This window comes from Cuculus canorus, chromosome 10 (genome assembly GCF_017976375.1).
Source record: "Cuculus canorus isolate bCucCan1 chromosome 10, bCucCan1.pri, whole genome shotgun sequence".
NCBI classification, from domain to species: Eukaryota; Metazoa; Chordata; class Aves; order Cuculiformes; family Cuculidae; genus Cuculus; species Cuculus canorus.
In genome coordinates this window covers 19,883,257-19,901,180 of record NC_071410.1, presented here as the reverse complement: position 1 = coordinate 19,901,180, position 17,924 = coordinate 19,883,257, and the positions used below count along the sequence as shown (strand labels likewise).

The following is a 17,924-nucleotide window of genomic DNA, read 5'->3' as shown; positions in this document are numbered from 1 at the left end:
CAAAACGTATGAACTGAATATTACAGTCTATTTCCAGTGCTCTAGTTTACTGGAACTGCTCAAAATGGAGAAGTAGTTCCGGAAAGCCTTGTGGGTGTTTCTAATGCTCCCAGTTAGCTTTTATACATGAAAAAGTTAGGCTTGGATGAAAGTTGAGTTTGCTTTGAGATGCAGTTTAATGCAGTTGTGAGTTCCAAAGTGTGTTCCTAGTGAAACTCGTACCAGTTCAGAAAGTTATGAATATCCCTTTTCAGTGTATTAGTTTCTACGTAGCATTCAGACATCACTGGTTTTTATTTTCATTGCCACTGCATGTAGTAACGTACTTTATTTTTCTTTCTTTTTTTTGTAAACCCAGCAAGTTGGAATCGATCAGGGTGACATTCCAGATCTTACTCAGGTTAGTGTACACAACATTTATTAACCTAATTATTTGTGGTTTTAAAGTTTGTGTCTCAAGAGCGGATTCTCTGCTGTGTAATTATATACGGGGAAATGTCTGGTGACTCTTCACATAGATTAAATGTACTCAGTACATTTGCAGCTCTTGATAAGGTTTTTCAGTTGCTTAAAGCAAAAAAACCCACAAATAATATTTTTCAGGAACTTTTGGGTTTTATCACAGAGGATTCAATGGCATGTAAGCCACAAGCATCTTGCCATGCTTTGAGGAAAACCTTCCACTTCACTGTTACTTCTTCCAACAGACTCAAAGATCAGTTACCTTGTTCGGTCAAGGATTTTTTTCTTTCCCTTGAGATCTGAATACCTTTGTTTCTATATCAGCACTTACATTGGCTTTGATATTACTCAGTAGTATGAAGGACACACACAATACAGCTGGAACACTTAGTTTAAAAGATGGAATGCAGGGGAACAGCTAGTGAGGATAAATTTGCAAATTCCTTCAGTTCCTAGGGACATTGTATTTCTAACCTAGGTGCACCCCAACAGGACAGAGGTATTTGGTATCCTTTCTGTATCTCAGGGTCACCTGGTGGGTAGAATAAATGGCAGCTGGTCAGGCAATGAATTGGAGTACCTTTGAGATCTAGAGTACTCAAGCTGTTTATGTGGAGTCAGTGGAAAGCAGTTAATCTAATGTGTAAACTTGGAACAGATGCATCTAATCCTACACTACCTTCACAAAATCAAATATCATGGATTAATTGGGTAAAAAATATCTACTGTGAAGATTTGTCTAAACTTGATCACAGTGTCTCTTTAATAAAACTACGAACTTCCATCGTCAGTCAGTGATGTTCATTACAGCCTTCAATGTGGTTTCCCTCTGAAATACTACATGTTTCAAAGTACGAATCTAGTGCTTGCTCCTAGCAATTAATTTAACCCATTTAAGAACTTCTATGGCTTTGTGGTAGGAAAGAAATAGGGCTATAACTAGCAGGGTAAAAGCATGTAATGAGTGAAAACAGTAGTTTGATGTTTTCTATTGGTGTTTGATCTTAGCATCTTACTCTTTTGATTAGTATTGCAGTATTCAGCTGGTCTGTATAATGCTAATGAAATTATCCTCCAGTCTGAAGTTATACTTCACTGGCTTTGTGTGCACTTGTCCAGTTAATTGGGTCATTATAAGGCTCTTCAAAGCAGGGCTTTTTTTGATTTACTGCCAATAGGGGATTTAACTTCATTTTGTTGCTTTTTATATCTGAAATTTTCAGTGAACAAAACACTTTATCTACTGTTCTCACAACGTTTTTTTCTAATAGCTCAGCTATTTTGCTTTAAGTGCACTTAGACATGAAAGGCAACTCTGAACTGTGGTGGTAGATGTCAGTATCCTGTGTATTTGGGCAATTTCAGTGCCACTGTTAAGCATTACACTTCCAAAGTAATTTTCATGGCACTTAATAAGAGTCAAATAATTGCCCATCAATTTAGTGCCGCATTAAAGGAATTCACTAAAATTTCTTAATGCTAGGCTTTCACAAAAATTTAATTTTCAGCATGCCTGTCTTTCTGAAATAAGTTCTGGCGGGATTGTGTCTTTTGTTTCTCTTCTGGTCTGCAATATTTAGTTTTTTCCCAAATGCTTTGTTTAATTTTTCTGGTGTACATTCCGTTCTGGGATACGTGCTCTTCAGTTTCCTGAAGCTGTTCCTGACAACAATGGTTTTGTCTCTTTAGAGGTTTATTATTACTGCTACTGTATAACCATTTTCCTTCCTTGATTCTGATGTTCACACTACTGCCACTTCTTTGCCAGTTCCTACAGAGAAACTATTTTCCTTTGTAGGTGCCCTGCTTCACAATGAAGTTGCTTACTTTCGCTTTATAGTTGTTACTGTATTTCATGAGTGCAGCCTGTTCACTTTCCTCTGTACGTATGTTAGTCTATCAGATGGGGGAGGGAGGCCAGGTCATAAAATACAGCCTTTTTAAAGTCATACTGTCTGTCTGTCAGCCCAGGCATCTTGTCTGACAGAAAAAAACCAAGGTCTGTTCACTCAGAATTTCATCTGTGTTCTGTTGGATGTCTGCGGCAGAAGTTAGTTGTTTTATTTTAGGTTTTGTGCTGAGAAGGTAGTTGAGGGGGTTTTAGGAACAGTAGGTATAAAATACGCTTTTCCATACAGATAAGTTTCACATGGCCTTGAAAAAAAAGATGACTAGGAAAAACTTTCTGGAATTAAGCGTATAATCTGCTATTAAGATTATCCATCTAGCTGTGTCATGCAATACCTTTTGCACACTATTGTTCCTCCTGAAAGGTGTAAGTGTGGGGTTCTTTAGTTTGTGTGGGTGCGTTTGGTTTTTTTTTTCCTGCTACCTTTCCAGAAAGGAATTTTGGAACGTTCCCCCTTGGGATTTAGCTGTCTAGTTTGAACTCAGAATTTATTCATGACCTGTTGTTGAGGTACCTACACTGTCTTAGCTTACCTAGCTCTATTTATAGACAGAAGTATGAACTCGGGCCTTAACTTCAAGCCAGGCAGTTTTATAGGATTATTCTAATTGCTTTTCTTCACATCTCTTATAGCTTGAATTAGCCTTCATTGAATGTGGGAAGCTAGGATTGTGCGCAGTATTTCTGAGGGGAACTTGCCAGAGCCTAGCGTGATGAATATTTTTCCTTTTTCTGGGAAATACTTAAGTCTAGCTTTTGGTGCAGGCTAGCAAGGGCAAGCTTGTTTTTCTTCCAAACAATGTCTGTCATATCTGTTCTACCTACTGAAAGTTGGCAAGTGGTAACAGAGGCTTAATGCCTTTGCAGCCCTGCCAGATTAGGAGGACTTTGCTGGCAAAGGGATTAAAACTTTAGAGATCTGTTCCCTTCATCTGAATCTGCAGTAGGATTTATTTTGCCTGTTTTATGGAGTATGGACTGTATAGTTCAGAGTGAAGAAAGCAATGTGGCTGGAATAGCAAGGCAATGACCTCTTCTAAAAGTGCCAGCTTCAAAATTTTACTTGCTGGAGACTGTTTTTTGGGGTCATTTGGAGAAATCTTAATCCATACTAAGGCTGTATAATCAAGATGATTTCAAATTTAATTTTTATGGAAGAATTATTTTTGTAGTGGGTACATGTCTGTGGCAGAAAGATGCCAGGTGGTGGTTGGCACTTTTTTCTTGTTTTCTGTAGGAACTAAAGCAGCTCTAGTGTGCCTCAGTCTGTATGTTTTAATCTTGCTCTTTTCTGTTACTTATCAGTTAAAGTCTCTGTCTTGTCTACTGAATAATGACATGACTGTGCTCTCAAAAGTCTTGGTAAGCTTGTAAGCGTTGGTCAGCTAAACCTTATTTAGGTCTCAAGTCTTACATGAGGTGTCTGACTTCCTGCTGGATTTAAGTGGCAAGAAGCCTGTTTTTTGGAATCTTCTTCATTGCTTTAAAAGATAGCTTAATGTTTAAAAATGTCTCATGACCAATACTTTCTCGGTGGATTCACCCACCAGGAAAACAACTATTTGGAGTGATTTTGCTTGTTTTTAATGTTGTAGGTTACCAAAAACTTTGGAATAATTGAGTTGGCTTGTTGTGTAGACATGTGTTGAATAGCTGCTTAGTCTGTAATTCTGCTGTTGAGATCAGGTTGAATTTGATTGCTTTTTAAATCAAACCTAACATTCTGCTGTAGTCAAGGGTTTCTAATGCAAGACTGTAAGTATATTTGAGAAGCGATTGGCTTTTTGTTGCCGGGGGTGGGGGGGAGGGAAGTGGGGTGGAGAGGATTAAAAATGTAAAGGCTTCGTTTTGGTACTTCTGCAAGTTTAAGAGTGTAGTGCTTAATCAGCTGTGGTTATTGGATCAGTCTTAACATAGCAAATACTCTTGCCAAAACCAAGAATGCAGCTTATGTACACAGAAGCATACCTACTCTGGGGTAATCCTTATTTCGTGTCTCTGGGGTGCTGCTACTTTTAAAGAACCACAGCTGTGTAGATGGAATTCAGGTGTGCAGGATGGCAGCAAAACCCAAAGGCATAATTGTTGATGTGTGGTGTTTTGTTGTTAGTGGAGTGGATAAGGAAACTAATCTGTGTGCTAAACAATGATATGTTTAAAAGCAGTGTTTTATAAATGCTTTGACTCTAGGCACCGAGCAGCTTGCTTGAAGCACTGGAACAGCATTTGGCCTCTGTGGAGGGAAAGAAAACAAAAGAAGTCTCTGCTGCCAGCAGGTGAGCACCTAGTGAATTACAGGGATGCCGATACTTAGAATTTGATATTCATACTAAGAACTTTCAGGGTGCAGTCATTTGGTGTTCTCCTTGAATTTCACCCGCTTCCAAATGTATCTTTCTAGAAGTATAAATGAAGCATCTAGTGAGTAGTATGGCAGGGTAGTCATATTTGAAATCGAGATATATCTACTTGTATCTCTGGCAGGCTTACTGTGCTGTAATAAGCCACTGAGCTGAGACCTGTGTATTGTTCTGTTAAGCTTTTACTTGCTTGAAATCCTTTGACTTTTAAGAATTCTCAATATCTGGATTTTGAGGTGCTCTTTACCCAAAATAGGATGGTTTTTATTTTTGCTATCTCGGACCTTGAATTTATCTTAACATGCTTATAGTTCTTCAGTCCCTTCTTAGAACAGCCAAACCAGCTGAGATGCTTTGTGCTGACAGGAATTGTGTTACTCTGTCAAGTATGGTATTAATGTGTGAACAGTACCTCTGACTGAAGAGCTGCAGGTCTCTGGCATAGGCGTTCTCTCCCAGAACTTTGGTAATTATTGATAAATGCATCAGCGTAAGCTACATTCCTGAACTGCCATCTTGGTCCTCTAGTATTTTTTTTTTTTCTCCAAATATCTGAGGATTCACTACACGATATTGTGATAAAAAGAATACCGTATAGGGAATAACTTCTGTGCTTTCTTTGCTTGTTGTATGTATAATGTGTACGGACAAGCTTTCTGTGCCTCTGCCAACTGAACGGAATAGAATTCCGGTCTAGACTATGTGAAGTTAAAGAAAAAAGACAACTGGTATGTTCTGCACTTTCCAGTTCCTACACGCTGAAGCCTGAGGGAGTAATCCTGTGTACTCATGACACTTTTTCACCAAACTCCATCATTATTGAAGTGTCTGTTTTTGTGTACCAAGAGTAATAGAAGGAAACACTAGAGAAGGAAGAGCAGAGGGGGAATGACACAACTAGATAAGGCACTTGATTAAAGTGCCTAAGTGATGTATATGTGACTGTATTTCTTAATTAAACTTTTTAAAATTATGACTGTTTTTAGAGCTAGTGCCCTATCCAGTGCTGTTTCGACACTTGCCAACACAGGAATGTCATTTAGCAGGATGGATGAGAAGGAAAAGCAGCAAGCATTGGAGGAAGAACAAGCTAGACTACAGGCACTTAAGGTACTATGTTTTTCATGAGTTTGTGTTCTGAGATTTTATATTATTTTAATAAGATGTAGGTGAAAACCAGGATTGGCTTAAAGCAGTGTGTATTGGGGGAATTCTCATCTTGAAAAGAGAAGGCATGATTCTGTAGGATGCGAGTGTGATGGCTGCCAAGTATATGGTGACCCTTCTGTGAGGAGCGCGAGTTAAGTAACAGCAGATATAAATAGTTTATAATCTTCCTTACAAGAGATGGTTATTTATCTCAAAGATTTTCATTTGAGGGGTGGGAAAGCTTGCCAGCTCACTTGACATTTTGTTTGAGGAGTATAAGTAATGTAGAGCATAAACCTGTGCTTTGACCTGTGCTGTATAAACACAGTGGGCGTATCTAGAAATAATGAGGGATTTAACCCTAAAATTAACAATATAAACTAGATTTTTATTTTGCTAGTTTAAAATTTCTTATTGGAAAAGGTTTTCAGGACTGAAGTGTTAATAAATAAATAAAACTGAATGCAAACTATCCGGTCTTTCAGGAGCAGCGATTAAGAGAGATTTCTGTAGTATCAAATTCCACCTCATCATCAGCATCCCCAAGCACCTTATCAGGGAAAAGTGTGAATACCGCTGTAGCTGCTGACATTTTTGCAGTACCAGCACCCACAACAAATAGGTGAGAAATGCTTGCTTTGCTTTCTGATTGTGTTGGTCTGTAGTTCCACAATCGACTGCTCCTAGATTCTCCTCAGGTAGTTTTCAAGAATAGCCTTTTATTGATGATTTTCTGATGCGGTCACAGGAATTTTAGTATTAGTTAATAAGTGCTTAACTACTAGTTTTGTTTTGTATCACAATTATTGAGCTACTAGTCAACAAGAGAAATCGAGATTGGTCTAAGTGTCCATTTAACATAAAAATGCAATGTGTATTACATAGCTTAATGTTTCTCTCTCATTTAGCATGCCCAACCTTTCTAGTGATCTTTTTGATCTTCAGCCTGCATTTGTTCCAACTGTGCAAAGTACTCCTGCAATATCAACGTCAGCAAACAGCGCTTGGGGAGGTGAGCCGATACAGTGATTTGGCTGTTTAAATGATAGGTCAATTCTTAGAATGCAAGAATAAAACACAGATTTGTATGTAGGGTTAAAGGTGTAAATTCAATTAATTATGGGTCATCCAAACATTCCTGCCCTGAGATAATGTAAAATAAGTTATCCGAAAGGTCTGGCAAACTGGTATAGAAAAGTTAGGTTTTTATTTTTTTTTAACACATAGCAATAGTGTCAATGTGCAGTGATGGAATGAATGAGCTGCTCAAACACAACTAAAAGTTGAGGTTTAAAAATGCTGTGAAACAGAAACTAATCAGTTATAACTGAAAAGACTCTGGACTAGTATTTCCATTCTGTTAAGTGATATTTAATACACTTTTCATTTAAAAGGTGTTGATGTCTTCAGAGTTCTTCTAACAAAGCTGTTGTTCCCAGCTTTCTTGGGCACAGCATTCTCTGAACCCTCACCCATCTCTCTAAGGAAAGTCAGGATAGATGTCAAAGAAATGTCGTAAATGCTGAAGTAAGGCAATGTTAACACCATTGTAAGTGTTGGTACTTTAATAGGTGGAACTGATACTGTTTTGTGCTATTTAAAGTTAGATTATTAGTGTCTAACTTTCTTCATCAATAAATCTGTCATTCTTTCCCTGCCACCCAATGGCAATACTAGAATTATTTTCTTTAAAGAAAGATCTACTAACATGTTAATCTGAAACTAAGAATTTGTATCTTTAGTGGGCTGATCACTGGGTTGAATATTTATAGTTTGATTTTGTCTAGAGATTCTCATGTTCAATCACTTCAGTCTGTTTTTCTTCTCCATTATTTGTGCTCTCTATTCTTTCCTTCACTTCTGCATCTGAAAGGTCCTTTCTCGTCCTCAAATGGTTGTGTTGGTTCTCCACCTCATCTGGACATCTTTGACATGAAGCCAGTTGAAGAAGCTGTAAAATCTACCACCCCTTTCATCAATTCCACTTTTTCCTCCAAACAAACAGTGGAACTGTTTAGTGGTAAAAAAACCCAAACAAACCAACCCATGTAATTTCTTTGCAACTGGAGATAATAGTGCTAAAAAACTGGGCTGTGTAATATTTCTGTGGCTTGCACCAATCTTCACTTTTTATTAACAAGTCAAAATGGTGCATTAACTCCAGATGTAGTAAACAAACGGTTTCCATAAAGTTTTAGTTCTACAATTAAAGTAACTCGTATAGCTTCCCCAACTTAGACATACTAAGGCTTGCAGTGTTGCTGGAATTTTTGCCGATTTCTTTCAAACTGCAGTCTTCTTTCTCTTTTGCAGTGGGGAATACAGGCATTACTTGAGCTTTTAACATTTGCTAAACAAAAAACCCCCATTTTTTAATTAAAAAAAAAAAATTAACTGCAGGCTTAATTTTGGGGGCCCCTCTTCCTTTTTCTCTTAAACTGATCTTATTTTCTTCTCTCTTTTTACAAAGATGACTTTAGTAGTCATAAGCCTACGTATGGTTCTCTGTATCAACCTCTGACTGTTGATGGTAATTTGATTTTTTTCCTTTTAACTTTGATTTCACTGTAATGAGTGCTATTACTCCATAGGTGTATTTGATTACACTTTTTTTTTTCCAGGTTTTGCTCTTCATTCAGCTCCTCCAAGTACCACCTCTTCAACAATTACAGTGGATTTTGATGCTGTTTTTGGAGGAAAATCTACGGCACCAGAGTACAAGACTGCAAGTGGTAAAAGCTAGCTTATGGCTAATTAACACCCTACGGGCAACAATTGCTTAAGAACTTTTAATTGTAATTGCTGTTGCGGTTCAAAATTTACTAACTTAATACATTTGCAAACTGATTATAGGGCTGATAAGATAACAGGCAATCAGTTCAGTAGTAGTTATTTGCTTTACAATTAGCTTTGACTAATCTGTCTAATAACTGTTCCTCTCTTTTTGGGGAAATGAACTTTGAACATGGCCCTCTGGATATCTCCTAACGGGTAAGCTTATGTTAGTCTGTTTTCAATGCTTATGCCATCAGTGTTTTCCTTTTATATATTATAACAAGTTCCCTTTAACCTCATTGTGAGGCATTCTACTTAAAAAAATAAAATCTGAAAATATTTGTGTGTGTGTTGCTTGAAGAATAGCTGAGTTATGATCTCTCTCTTGGTTGATGCTCTTTTGCTCGTATATTCAAAGTTTTCATGAAAACACAGCAAAGGAAGTCTTGTGTACGTTTAGGATACTAGCAGTATCATGAGATGACTGCTATATTGTTACAAGAAACCTTTGAAATTGTCTTTAACAACCTTCCTTCTTTGGTTCTAGGGGAGTTTTCTCTTAATTAAAAAAAAAAAATCAGTTACTTCTAAAGTAAAATTAAAGATCCTGCTAGATTGAAGCTACAATATAGTATTCCATAAAAAATAAGAAGTTAAACTATTCTGTCTAAGCCTTAAATGCTTCCTGCGTGTTGAACCTTAGTTCTTAGGTTCTTAGGAACTAATGAAGTACTTAGTGTTCTAGAAAGAAAATAGCTCCCAGCCCTATAGATGTCTCTTATTAAATGAAATGTAACTGCTTGAAGTTGCTTTTATGTTCTTTGTCTAGCTTTTAACTTTCTAGATGAAGTATTGCAACCCACAGTACCACCACAAAGTCAAAGAGCCACTTCAGCCAACCAGCAAAGCGGAAAAATTTTGGGAAATGACCTTGATTCTTCTCTTGCTAATCTAGTGGGAAGTAAGTGGTGAAGCTTTTAAATTTAACTTTCCCATTTGTTACTGAAAACAAAACAATGGGATTTGGTCTGTTTTTCTTCCCCCTCAGATCTTGGCTTTGGAGGAACTCCGTCCAAAAGGTAAGTGCATATATGTACTTGTGTTCTGACAGGACTGTTTGGTAGTCTGTGGCACAGTTTAACAGCACTAACATGACACGAGTCTCAGCTCTTGAAAGTAATCTGATACCAAGAACAGCATTGCAAGTGTGGGTTTGTGGTCAGTCGCCATAACAGCCTTAACTTTTGAAGTAATTCACTTTAGTTTTCAATTGTTGCATTTTTATTTAAGTATTTTTATGAAGCACCATAAAAGATCTTGCAGTTACATGAAACTCCAGTTAATCATTATGCTGTACAGTGCAGTAGTGATGGTTTACTTTTAACACCAACAGAACCCCTAGGCTTCATGCTTGCTGAAACAGTAGTTACTGAAATTCTGAGTGTTTCTTCCACTCATAGATTTCAGGTCTGTGCATGTAGTAAGGCATGTTTGGATTTTCCTTTATGACGTTGTTACTCTAGCAGTTGAGTCTCTGAAAACTAATACCACAGTTTCATTTTAGATCAGATATGCAGTGGACCCAGCCTACAGAGAAAAAACTTACTGGTGGAACAAACTGGCAAGCAAAAACAAGCACATCGACCACATGGAATCCTACTCCCTTACCCACTATTCCCCATATGGTAATTTCTGTCCTATTGAAATTGGGCTTCATTCTAGCAAATGCTACTTTTCTGCTTGAATTAACTTTAAAAGAATAGCAAAGGCTGTTTGAGACAAGACTGCGGGCGGGGGGAGCGCTTGTAGGATCACTTCTCACAGAAAATGAGGTAGAGATTTTAGTATGCGTTGTCTCCCCTCAGTGTAAAACCGATCAAAGAATTAATTATATCAGTCTCTCTTAGTTCGTAAGTTCTTTCTAAATAGAAACAAAGACCCCAAACCAGAAATGTGATGTGCATCTTTGGGACTCCCCCACAACCACCCCACTTCACATGTGCCTTTTAAGAATGTTGCAAGGGCAAAACTGTGGTTCTTTCTAGTTTTTGCTCCTGTTTCAGTTTTATCACATGAAACACTGCTGCAGCTCGTGCAAGGCACCTTAATTGTCAGGTCAAGCAACACTTTGGCCTTTTGATAGTGCTCAACAGCAGTTCTGTATTTTTAACACAGTACAAAGTGCTAAGTGGAAGTTTTGTAATTGTTTAAATGAATAATTTTCATTTGTTGGAGGGATATTTGTTGGGAAATGATTTTCCCTGTGCTTTTAAAAGAAATATTTTCAAGTGTCTTCTATTTATAGCTGTTCAGAAGTGATTTGTTTGAAATAGAGGGAAGTAGCGTGTTCATCCCAGTTATTTGTACAACTAGGTAATTGCTGCATTTGCTGTGAATTTGGACTGCTGTCTGACTTCATTTTCCAATAGCATTGCCTGTAACGCATATTTTCCTCATCTTATGTTAGTATGCTAATTCAAAATTGTCAAAGTTGAGTAGAACATTAAATCCAGTATTGGACCCAAACTCAAAACTCAAAAATTCACCTGAGAGGATGTCTCCTTTGTATAGCAATGTTTTGTAACACTTTCAAGATGGTAAAATCTTTTTATCCTCTCTTGGTGCTCTAGAACACATTGTTGAGAGTGCTGATGCATTTTTCTTTTTGAAAGATAGAGGGCACATTAGCACTCACCATTCACTGGATTTAGGTTGTGTGCATTTGTTTCTTGATGCTTATGTTCAGTACTTTCTGGTCTAAGCATTCAAGGGCTTTATGCCAGATATCTGTGCATTCACGTGGAATTACAGCCATTAATGATGCAAAGAACCAGCTCAGCTATGAGCATCTTTAAAACCAATGATCTGCTGTTGGAAAGACGTAACTGGTCCTGGCTTGGTCTGTGGCATTCAAGAGTACTACCCCTCCAGTTTGTGTAGAGTCTGCCTGCTCTTTCATCGTCAAGTATTTTAACTAGCGCTCCATTTTTAGTATAATTAGCACTACTTAACAATGCATGGCAATATGAAATGCGTGTCATCGTGCCTGTGAACATAATTTGATACAAGTTATTACCAGCTGAATTACTGATACTTTTGTTTTTCACATTACTAGCATGTTAGCAACATTTACCAGACCACATGTCTGTTGCTGTTTATTTCTTAAGCTGAATGGTCACTGGCTTCCTCTACTTTTTTCTGTGCTTTCCTGACGTGTAATGAGAGGAAAAAGGATTATTGCATGACATGTCCTCTAAAAGCTTCTCACACAAATGTTGGCGCAAGCAATATAGTCAAATCTGGCTAGATTTAGTAAAATATGTATTTTTGCGGTCTCATTACTGACAGCTTTCTAGGCAGGGAGTCTATCCAAGTTAGCAGGTGTAGTTACTGCTTTTACTGTTCTTGCATTTTTCCTGCTCACTTTAATAAATTACTTGAGCGTAGTCACGGACAGTTGTGGTATTGAACTTGAATCCATCCCTTGGTTAGAATTTCCAGTTCTAATACCTCTTAAATAATTTTCTGTCCTTACTCCTTTTGCTGTGCCAGAATGGAGTACACTATCCTGGATATGTAAGTCAATTTCTTGTAAATATGTTGGTTATTTTAAGTATCGAAAGATGTATTTTTCATTTTTTTATATATATATTACTAGTATATGTGCGCGCATCCAAAATACATTAAACTTTTCTTGATTGAAGGTACCTGCTCCTATCACATACCCATTGACCACACCTCAAGTGCCTGTATATGGAATGGTAAGAAACATGACTCTCTTGTATGCCTGAAAAAAACTAGTTGTCTCCTCCAGTGGGTTTCATGACAGACATTATTATGCTCAAATAATCACTTACGTGTATTGTTTCATAAGGTTGGTAGTTGTGGAGTGTGGTAGCTCTTCCAATGCAAACTCTAGACTTTATACAGCAAGATTTTTAAAAGCTTTGTCTTTATTACTTATGTGTGTGCATGTAGCTATATGCTTATTTTCTATTATATTTACACTGTGAAAAGATGTATCTTTTGGAATTAGTTGGAAGCTAATATATCTGTCTTGGGGGGGGGGGGGCGTTGTTTTTCTAACAGGTACCTCCTCAGATTGGAGCTGCTCCTTTGATGGCACCCCAGTCAATGATGTATACACAGCCTGGTCTAAGGCCAACAAATCCTTTTGCACCTGTTTCTGAAACTCAGGTGAGCTCTTTTTTTTTTCCATCTTGAGATAACATTGACAGTTTAGTCTTAGTAAAAGCAAATATATTTTATAAAGGGCTGCTAATTTGGACTTCCTATGACATTAGCTGGATACTTGTTTTTGTTGCACTGACTTAGAGCAGCGTTGAAAGCTTTCTTAAGGATTAGGTGGTGGGGAAGTGAAAAAAGTACGGACGAAAGATCATCCAAATTGAAGAAACTGTGTACTCTCTCATCCATGTTGGTCTTGATGCTCTTTGTGGATTTTTTTTTTAAGTTCCAAAACGCATAGTCTTAATACGCAAGAAACAAGGCAGTTGAATAGATTCATAATTCTAAAAGACTGGGAAACCACGTGTTATGCAAGTGGCATTAATATGTAATCTCTGCTTCACAGATACAGTTTATGTAGAGCCGCCAAAGCAGCAAGATGCAAGAACAACCAAATACTGGAGAGAAAAAAAAAAAAAACCGACTGAATTTCAGTCTTTCCGTGATGTATTCCTGAACAGGGCAATGCTTTTTTCCCTGTATAATACAATATTATTTTGGATTGCAATGCTTTAGAGATTCTTGTTTATAACAGTCACTGCAGTGTGAATCATGTTTGTTCGCTGATTTTTTTTTTTAACTATTTCATTGAGATTGACTCAGAAGGTGCAAGCTGGTTTATCATCTTCAAAGCTGAGAAGAAGGGGTTACTATGCGATTGCTCTACAACCTTATTCATCAGTGGAATAACTTGAGAAGTTAACAGAGGATGTCAAAGCTATTTATTTTCTCCATAAATTCTGTGGCTGTTTTAACCAAGACAACACAAATGAAGTTAAGCAATAAATTTTTTAAGTGCTCTAATAAATATTCTGATAGAGCAATGCTTGCGTTTATCGTAAGGCCAATATTGTGTGAAATCAGACAGCTTTTTCACATTAGAATAGCTTATAGTAATTTGCAAACTTTATAATGTGAGTTTGAAATGCTGTGAATCAACAAGATATATACATATTACATATATATTATATATATAAGTATATATAGTAAAGACAACAAATTGCTCCATTGCTATGTCAGTGTTATGTGGCTGGTTGAAAGAACCAGGCTCTGATATGAGCTGAGAGTCTGTGATGGAGTACGGAGAACAAGTATGCTGCCGAACAGCACGAGCAGCCTCCAACAGGTGACTGGAGCTGCACTGCTGTTGAGTTCTCTTCCCTGCAGAGAACATCTTTCATAGTTGAAGGAAGAACTAGCATTGGAGTAAGGAATGGAGGTATCTCCAAGAGCAGCAGATTGGAGCAATTGGAAAATCTTGTTGCTAACTGCAAAAGAGGCAAGAGATCCAGTCTTCTTTTTTTTTTTATTTTTGGAAGTCCATTAGGTCAAAAGAAGCAAACCTTGCAATAGTGCTGATGCAACTGGTAACTATATTGGAATTATCCAGCTGTAGAGAGTAGCTTGTGCTGCTTTTCTAAAATAAGAACCTAGTTGTAAACCATGTAAAAGTAATTATTTTTAAATGTGTAAATATATGCAAACTTTTAGATAATCTTTTCTTTAATGCTGCAGTAATCTTTCTTCTGTAGTAATTTCAAGGTAAAAATGCAATGTTGAGAAATCTAGACTCTTTGAGAGGAATATCTTTTTAAATCGACTAATTTATGAAGTATGCTATTCATGATGGGTCGGATGTCTACAGACTTCTGGCATGTCTTTTGTATTAAACAGTATTCCTCCAGAACTGAAATCGGCTATGAAAATGCCTTATCTTGTATTTTTCCATGTCTGATAAAAAGTCATAGCATTAAAAAAAAAGTTTATAGTAAGTACATGGGACTAGGAGCAACGTTTGTTCCAGTAGTTTTGTGGCGGAATACACAAATGACTCTTGTAAATTACTTTTACTAATGATTAATATTAAAGCTGAGTTTTCAAAAAATGAAGTTTTTTATTGTTACAATAAATAGCCCTCCAGAGTAGACTTTTGAGGAGTCTATAAAAGCAGAAATATCTCCAACTCTCAGTATAAATGCATATAGGCCTGAGAACCTTGTCAAACCGTCCTGAGGAGAACTCCTAAAACACAGCACTTCCCTCATAGTGGGAACAAGCCTTCTCTTTTTCTAAACACTTAATTCTCTCCAAAGAGTGCAAAAGTAGTATCTCTTAATGCCACATACATATTTTTGCCAAGTGAAACAACTTGAAACAATTAAAAAACCAAACAACCCAGCCCTTGGAATCTGTAACCAGTAATGTCCTGGGAAATGTAACCTAGCAGAAATTTAAGACTTGGAGTTTCGGAATGTGTATTGATTTTAAAATAATTTGGACCAGTATATAACAGTTTAAGTTTGGATTACAGAAGGCTTCAAGCTTTAATCTACCTTTACTGGGTTGAACAATTCAACAGTGAGTTCTTCAGTGCCTGTAGTTAACATCACGTGATGGGGGAATAGATGCCAGAATGAGTTATTGTGTTATGGGGACTGTTTATTTAAGAAATGGTGAATTTCACTGAGTTGTTCAGCATTGAAAAGTTTTGAGTTCAAACTAGACCAGTACATGGTAGTAATAAATGTCTGGGCATTAATGACAGAGCTGAGAGTGCTAGAAGCAGGTAATTTCTAGCACTGTAAGCTGTTAAGTCTCTTCTCATACAGAGCTGTGTAAGTAGTAATCAGTTATTTTAATAAAATATGCAAATAAATGCCTGGCAAACTATATATTTGTTAACTTTATTGCAGAGCATTCTGAATATCTGGAATGTACTTTGCTCAGAAGTGGATTTAGTACTAGGTACAGTTTGCACTACTGCTGATCTGCTCTCGATTATTTTTTTTAAATGGTCCTTTGGAATGCTTTCTTGTAGCAAAGCTGTCTGATACCAATTTATTTAGTATTAAAAAAGGAGAAACAGCCACAAAGTACATCCTAAAAACTTTATAAGCTACCTTCTTTTTAGTCTTATTCAGAATGTTTGGTACATTAAAATACAGCTTTTGGATTTATCTTTATGAAGAAAAGATTGCTTTACACATTTCTCTCTGCACAAGAGCGCACAGGACTGCTTTTTGCCAAGCCTCTTCTTTGTGCGCATACTGGAACCCATAAAATGGCAGAGCACTGTGGTTTAAATAACATTAGAAGTGAAAAAACAAGGACATAGCATGCTGGCGAGGCTTATATGGCTCAGAACTTGTTCTCCAAAAAACTCCAAAGGCTAAGGTAGTTCTTGAGAGTGATGGCCCACAGGAATTGCGGATGGTAGTTATGATGAGTGAAACTCTGAAGAGAGATGTACATAAATATGTGACTTTCCCTTCCACCTCGTTTGATCAGAATCCTGTTCTGAATAGAACTTCAGAAAGCAGATAACTTAAGATGTCACTCCACGTTTGTCTGAACAAGGAGGAAGACTTGAAGTATGCTGTGTGCTTTGTGTTGTGCTTTAGTGAGTCATTCAAGCCGAACTGCTGGGATTCATGCTGCTGCAGGGAGGCTGTCTTTCATGGGATATACCGTAAGATAACTTCTGGGGGAACTTGGAGAGGTTAATTGTGTTAGGCCTGTTGGATTTGAAAGTGTACCTCTTTTTAAGTAACTGGGGTTTTCTAATGCTCTCTAAATAGAATCCAACTTTGCCTCCAAGGAGTTATTGCATTGACTTTTTGCTTAATTTTGGGCATGTGTACTCAAGAAATCTCAGTTCTGTGCACATAGTGGCAGAACGCTTGTAGGTAGAAATAACAAATGAACTTTTGTTTTAAAAAAAAATAAATAAAAAACAAAAACAAACCACAAACACACACACAAAAACCCCAGCAACGAAAAACCTTCTGACTACAGGGTTGAGTACAGGGTATATCCCCCTCTGGGTTTTTTGATGTGTGGCAGGGAGGGTGGGGCTACCATTAGAATAGCAGGCACTGTGGATCGGTGCTGAATTTGTACATAATAAGGAAAACTTTGTTTGGGGTAGTTTGTATTATAAGGACATCATTTAAAGGCACTGTGTATCGGTCATTTATTTCCATTTAAAAGATTATATTTTTGAGCAATGGAAACTGTGTATGTGTTACCATTTATACTTTACTGATAGCCAGGGGTATAGCAACCCTGTCGCTGTTACTCTGGAGCTGTATCTCACTTGTTGTTGATATATACATCACGGCATCACTACTCTATGTGGAGTCTCATGGTCATTTATTTAAAGAGATTGTAGTAACTGGTACAGTTACAGCAGGAATTGTAACACCTGATCTTTCAGTAGATTTCAAACATGTATCCTTACAATTAAGTTTTAATCCTTTACCAAATCTTTGGCTGGAATTTAGTCTTGGAGCAATGACAGAATAGGTGCTGGAACAGATTTCCCTCACCCCAACCCCCACTTTACATTATTTATTTAATTGGTCTTGTTTTGTATGTTATGTTTTTTCCTCAGAACAGGTTTGTGCCTTTTATTGGGTATTTATTTAAAAGGAGCTACAATAATTTAGGTTGTTGGGGCTTTTTTTCAGGTGTATTCTTGTACAGCTCTTCCTTTATGTGCGTTCCTTCATTTTATAAGAATACAGAATGTGTGGAAAATATACTACCACAAACTGGAAAAAAAACTTTTGAAGGTTTATGTTCTATGAATTAATAATTTTTTTAAAAAGAAGCCGAAGCACAAGACTGGCTGTGTTGATATTTTAATTGTGGAACTTCACAATTTGTTAGTACACAAACTGTTTCTTTTTTAAAAACTGCTCATATTCAGTTACTTGATGAAAGAACTTTTGGAAGAAAAATAAACTTTAGCACATGCAAGGAATGTGTGTGTGACTGTTCTTTGGCCTGGGGCTTTTTTGGTGTTCTTAGGATGGTGCTCCTCGCAGCACCACCACCGACGGCTCAGCCAGACTCTCTCCCCCTGCTGCATTTACAGCTGTTGCAGTGTTTTGCTTCAATCAGATTACAGGTTACACTTAGACATTCTCTTTTGATCCGGTTTTCCTTCGGGAAGGAGTGCCTGATTTCCCCTTGTGGGTTGTGACTGAGGGGGAGCCCCAAAGCTGGCTCCTTGCATG

At 37.3% G+C, this 17,924-nt stretch overlaps 1 protein-coding gene across 6 annotated transcripts in view; it reads left to right on the top strand.

Moving 5' to 3' along the window:
* Positions 1-17,679, top strand: part of LOC104060500 (phosphatidylinositol-binding clathrin assembly protein) — a 31,318-nt gene extending 13,639 nt beyond the window's left edge. For 3 of the 6 annotated variants that reach the window (XM_054075424.1, XM_054075426.1, XM_054075428.1), the window contains exons 8-22: positions 359-400; positions 4,562-4,647; positions 5,718-5,841; positions 6,366-6,502; positions 6,789-6,892; positions 7,754-7,900; positions 8,351-8,410; positions 8,502-8,612; positions 9,500-9,616; positions 9,704-9,734; positions 10,220-10,340; positions 12,208-12,231; positions 12,360-12,416; positions 12,745-12,852; positions 13,250-17,679. In XM_054075424.1, the coding sequence (XP_053931399.1) occupies positions 359-400; positions 4,562-4,647; positions 5,718-5,841; positions 6,366-6,502; positions 6,789-6,892; positions 7,754-7,900; positions 8,351-8,410; positions 8,502-8,612; positions 9,500-9,616; positions 9,704-9,734; positions 10,220-10,340; positions 12,208-12,231; positions 12,360-12,416; positions 12,745-12,852; positions 13,250-13,264 (1,284 nt within the window). In that variant the 3' untranslated portion in view covers positions 13,265-17,679. The remainder of the gene's footprint in view (positions 1-358; positions 401-4,561; positions 4,648-5,717; positions 5,842-6,365; positions 6,503-6,788; positions 6,893-7,753; positions 7,901-8,350; positions 8,411-8,501; positions 8,613-9,499; positions 9,617-9,703; positions 9,735-10,219; positions 10,341-12,207; positions 12,232-12,359; positions 12,417-12,744; positions 12,853-13,249) is intronic. The other 3 variants (XM_054075425.1, XM_054075427.1, XM_054075429.1) reach the window with 3 other exon arrangements.
* Positions 17,680-17,924: the final 245 nt, after the last annotated feature.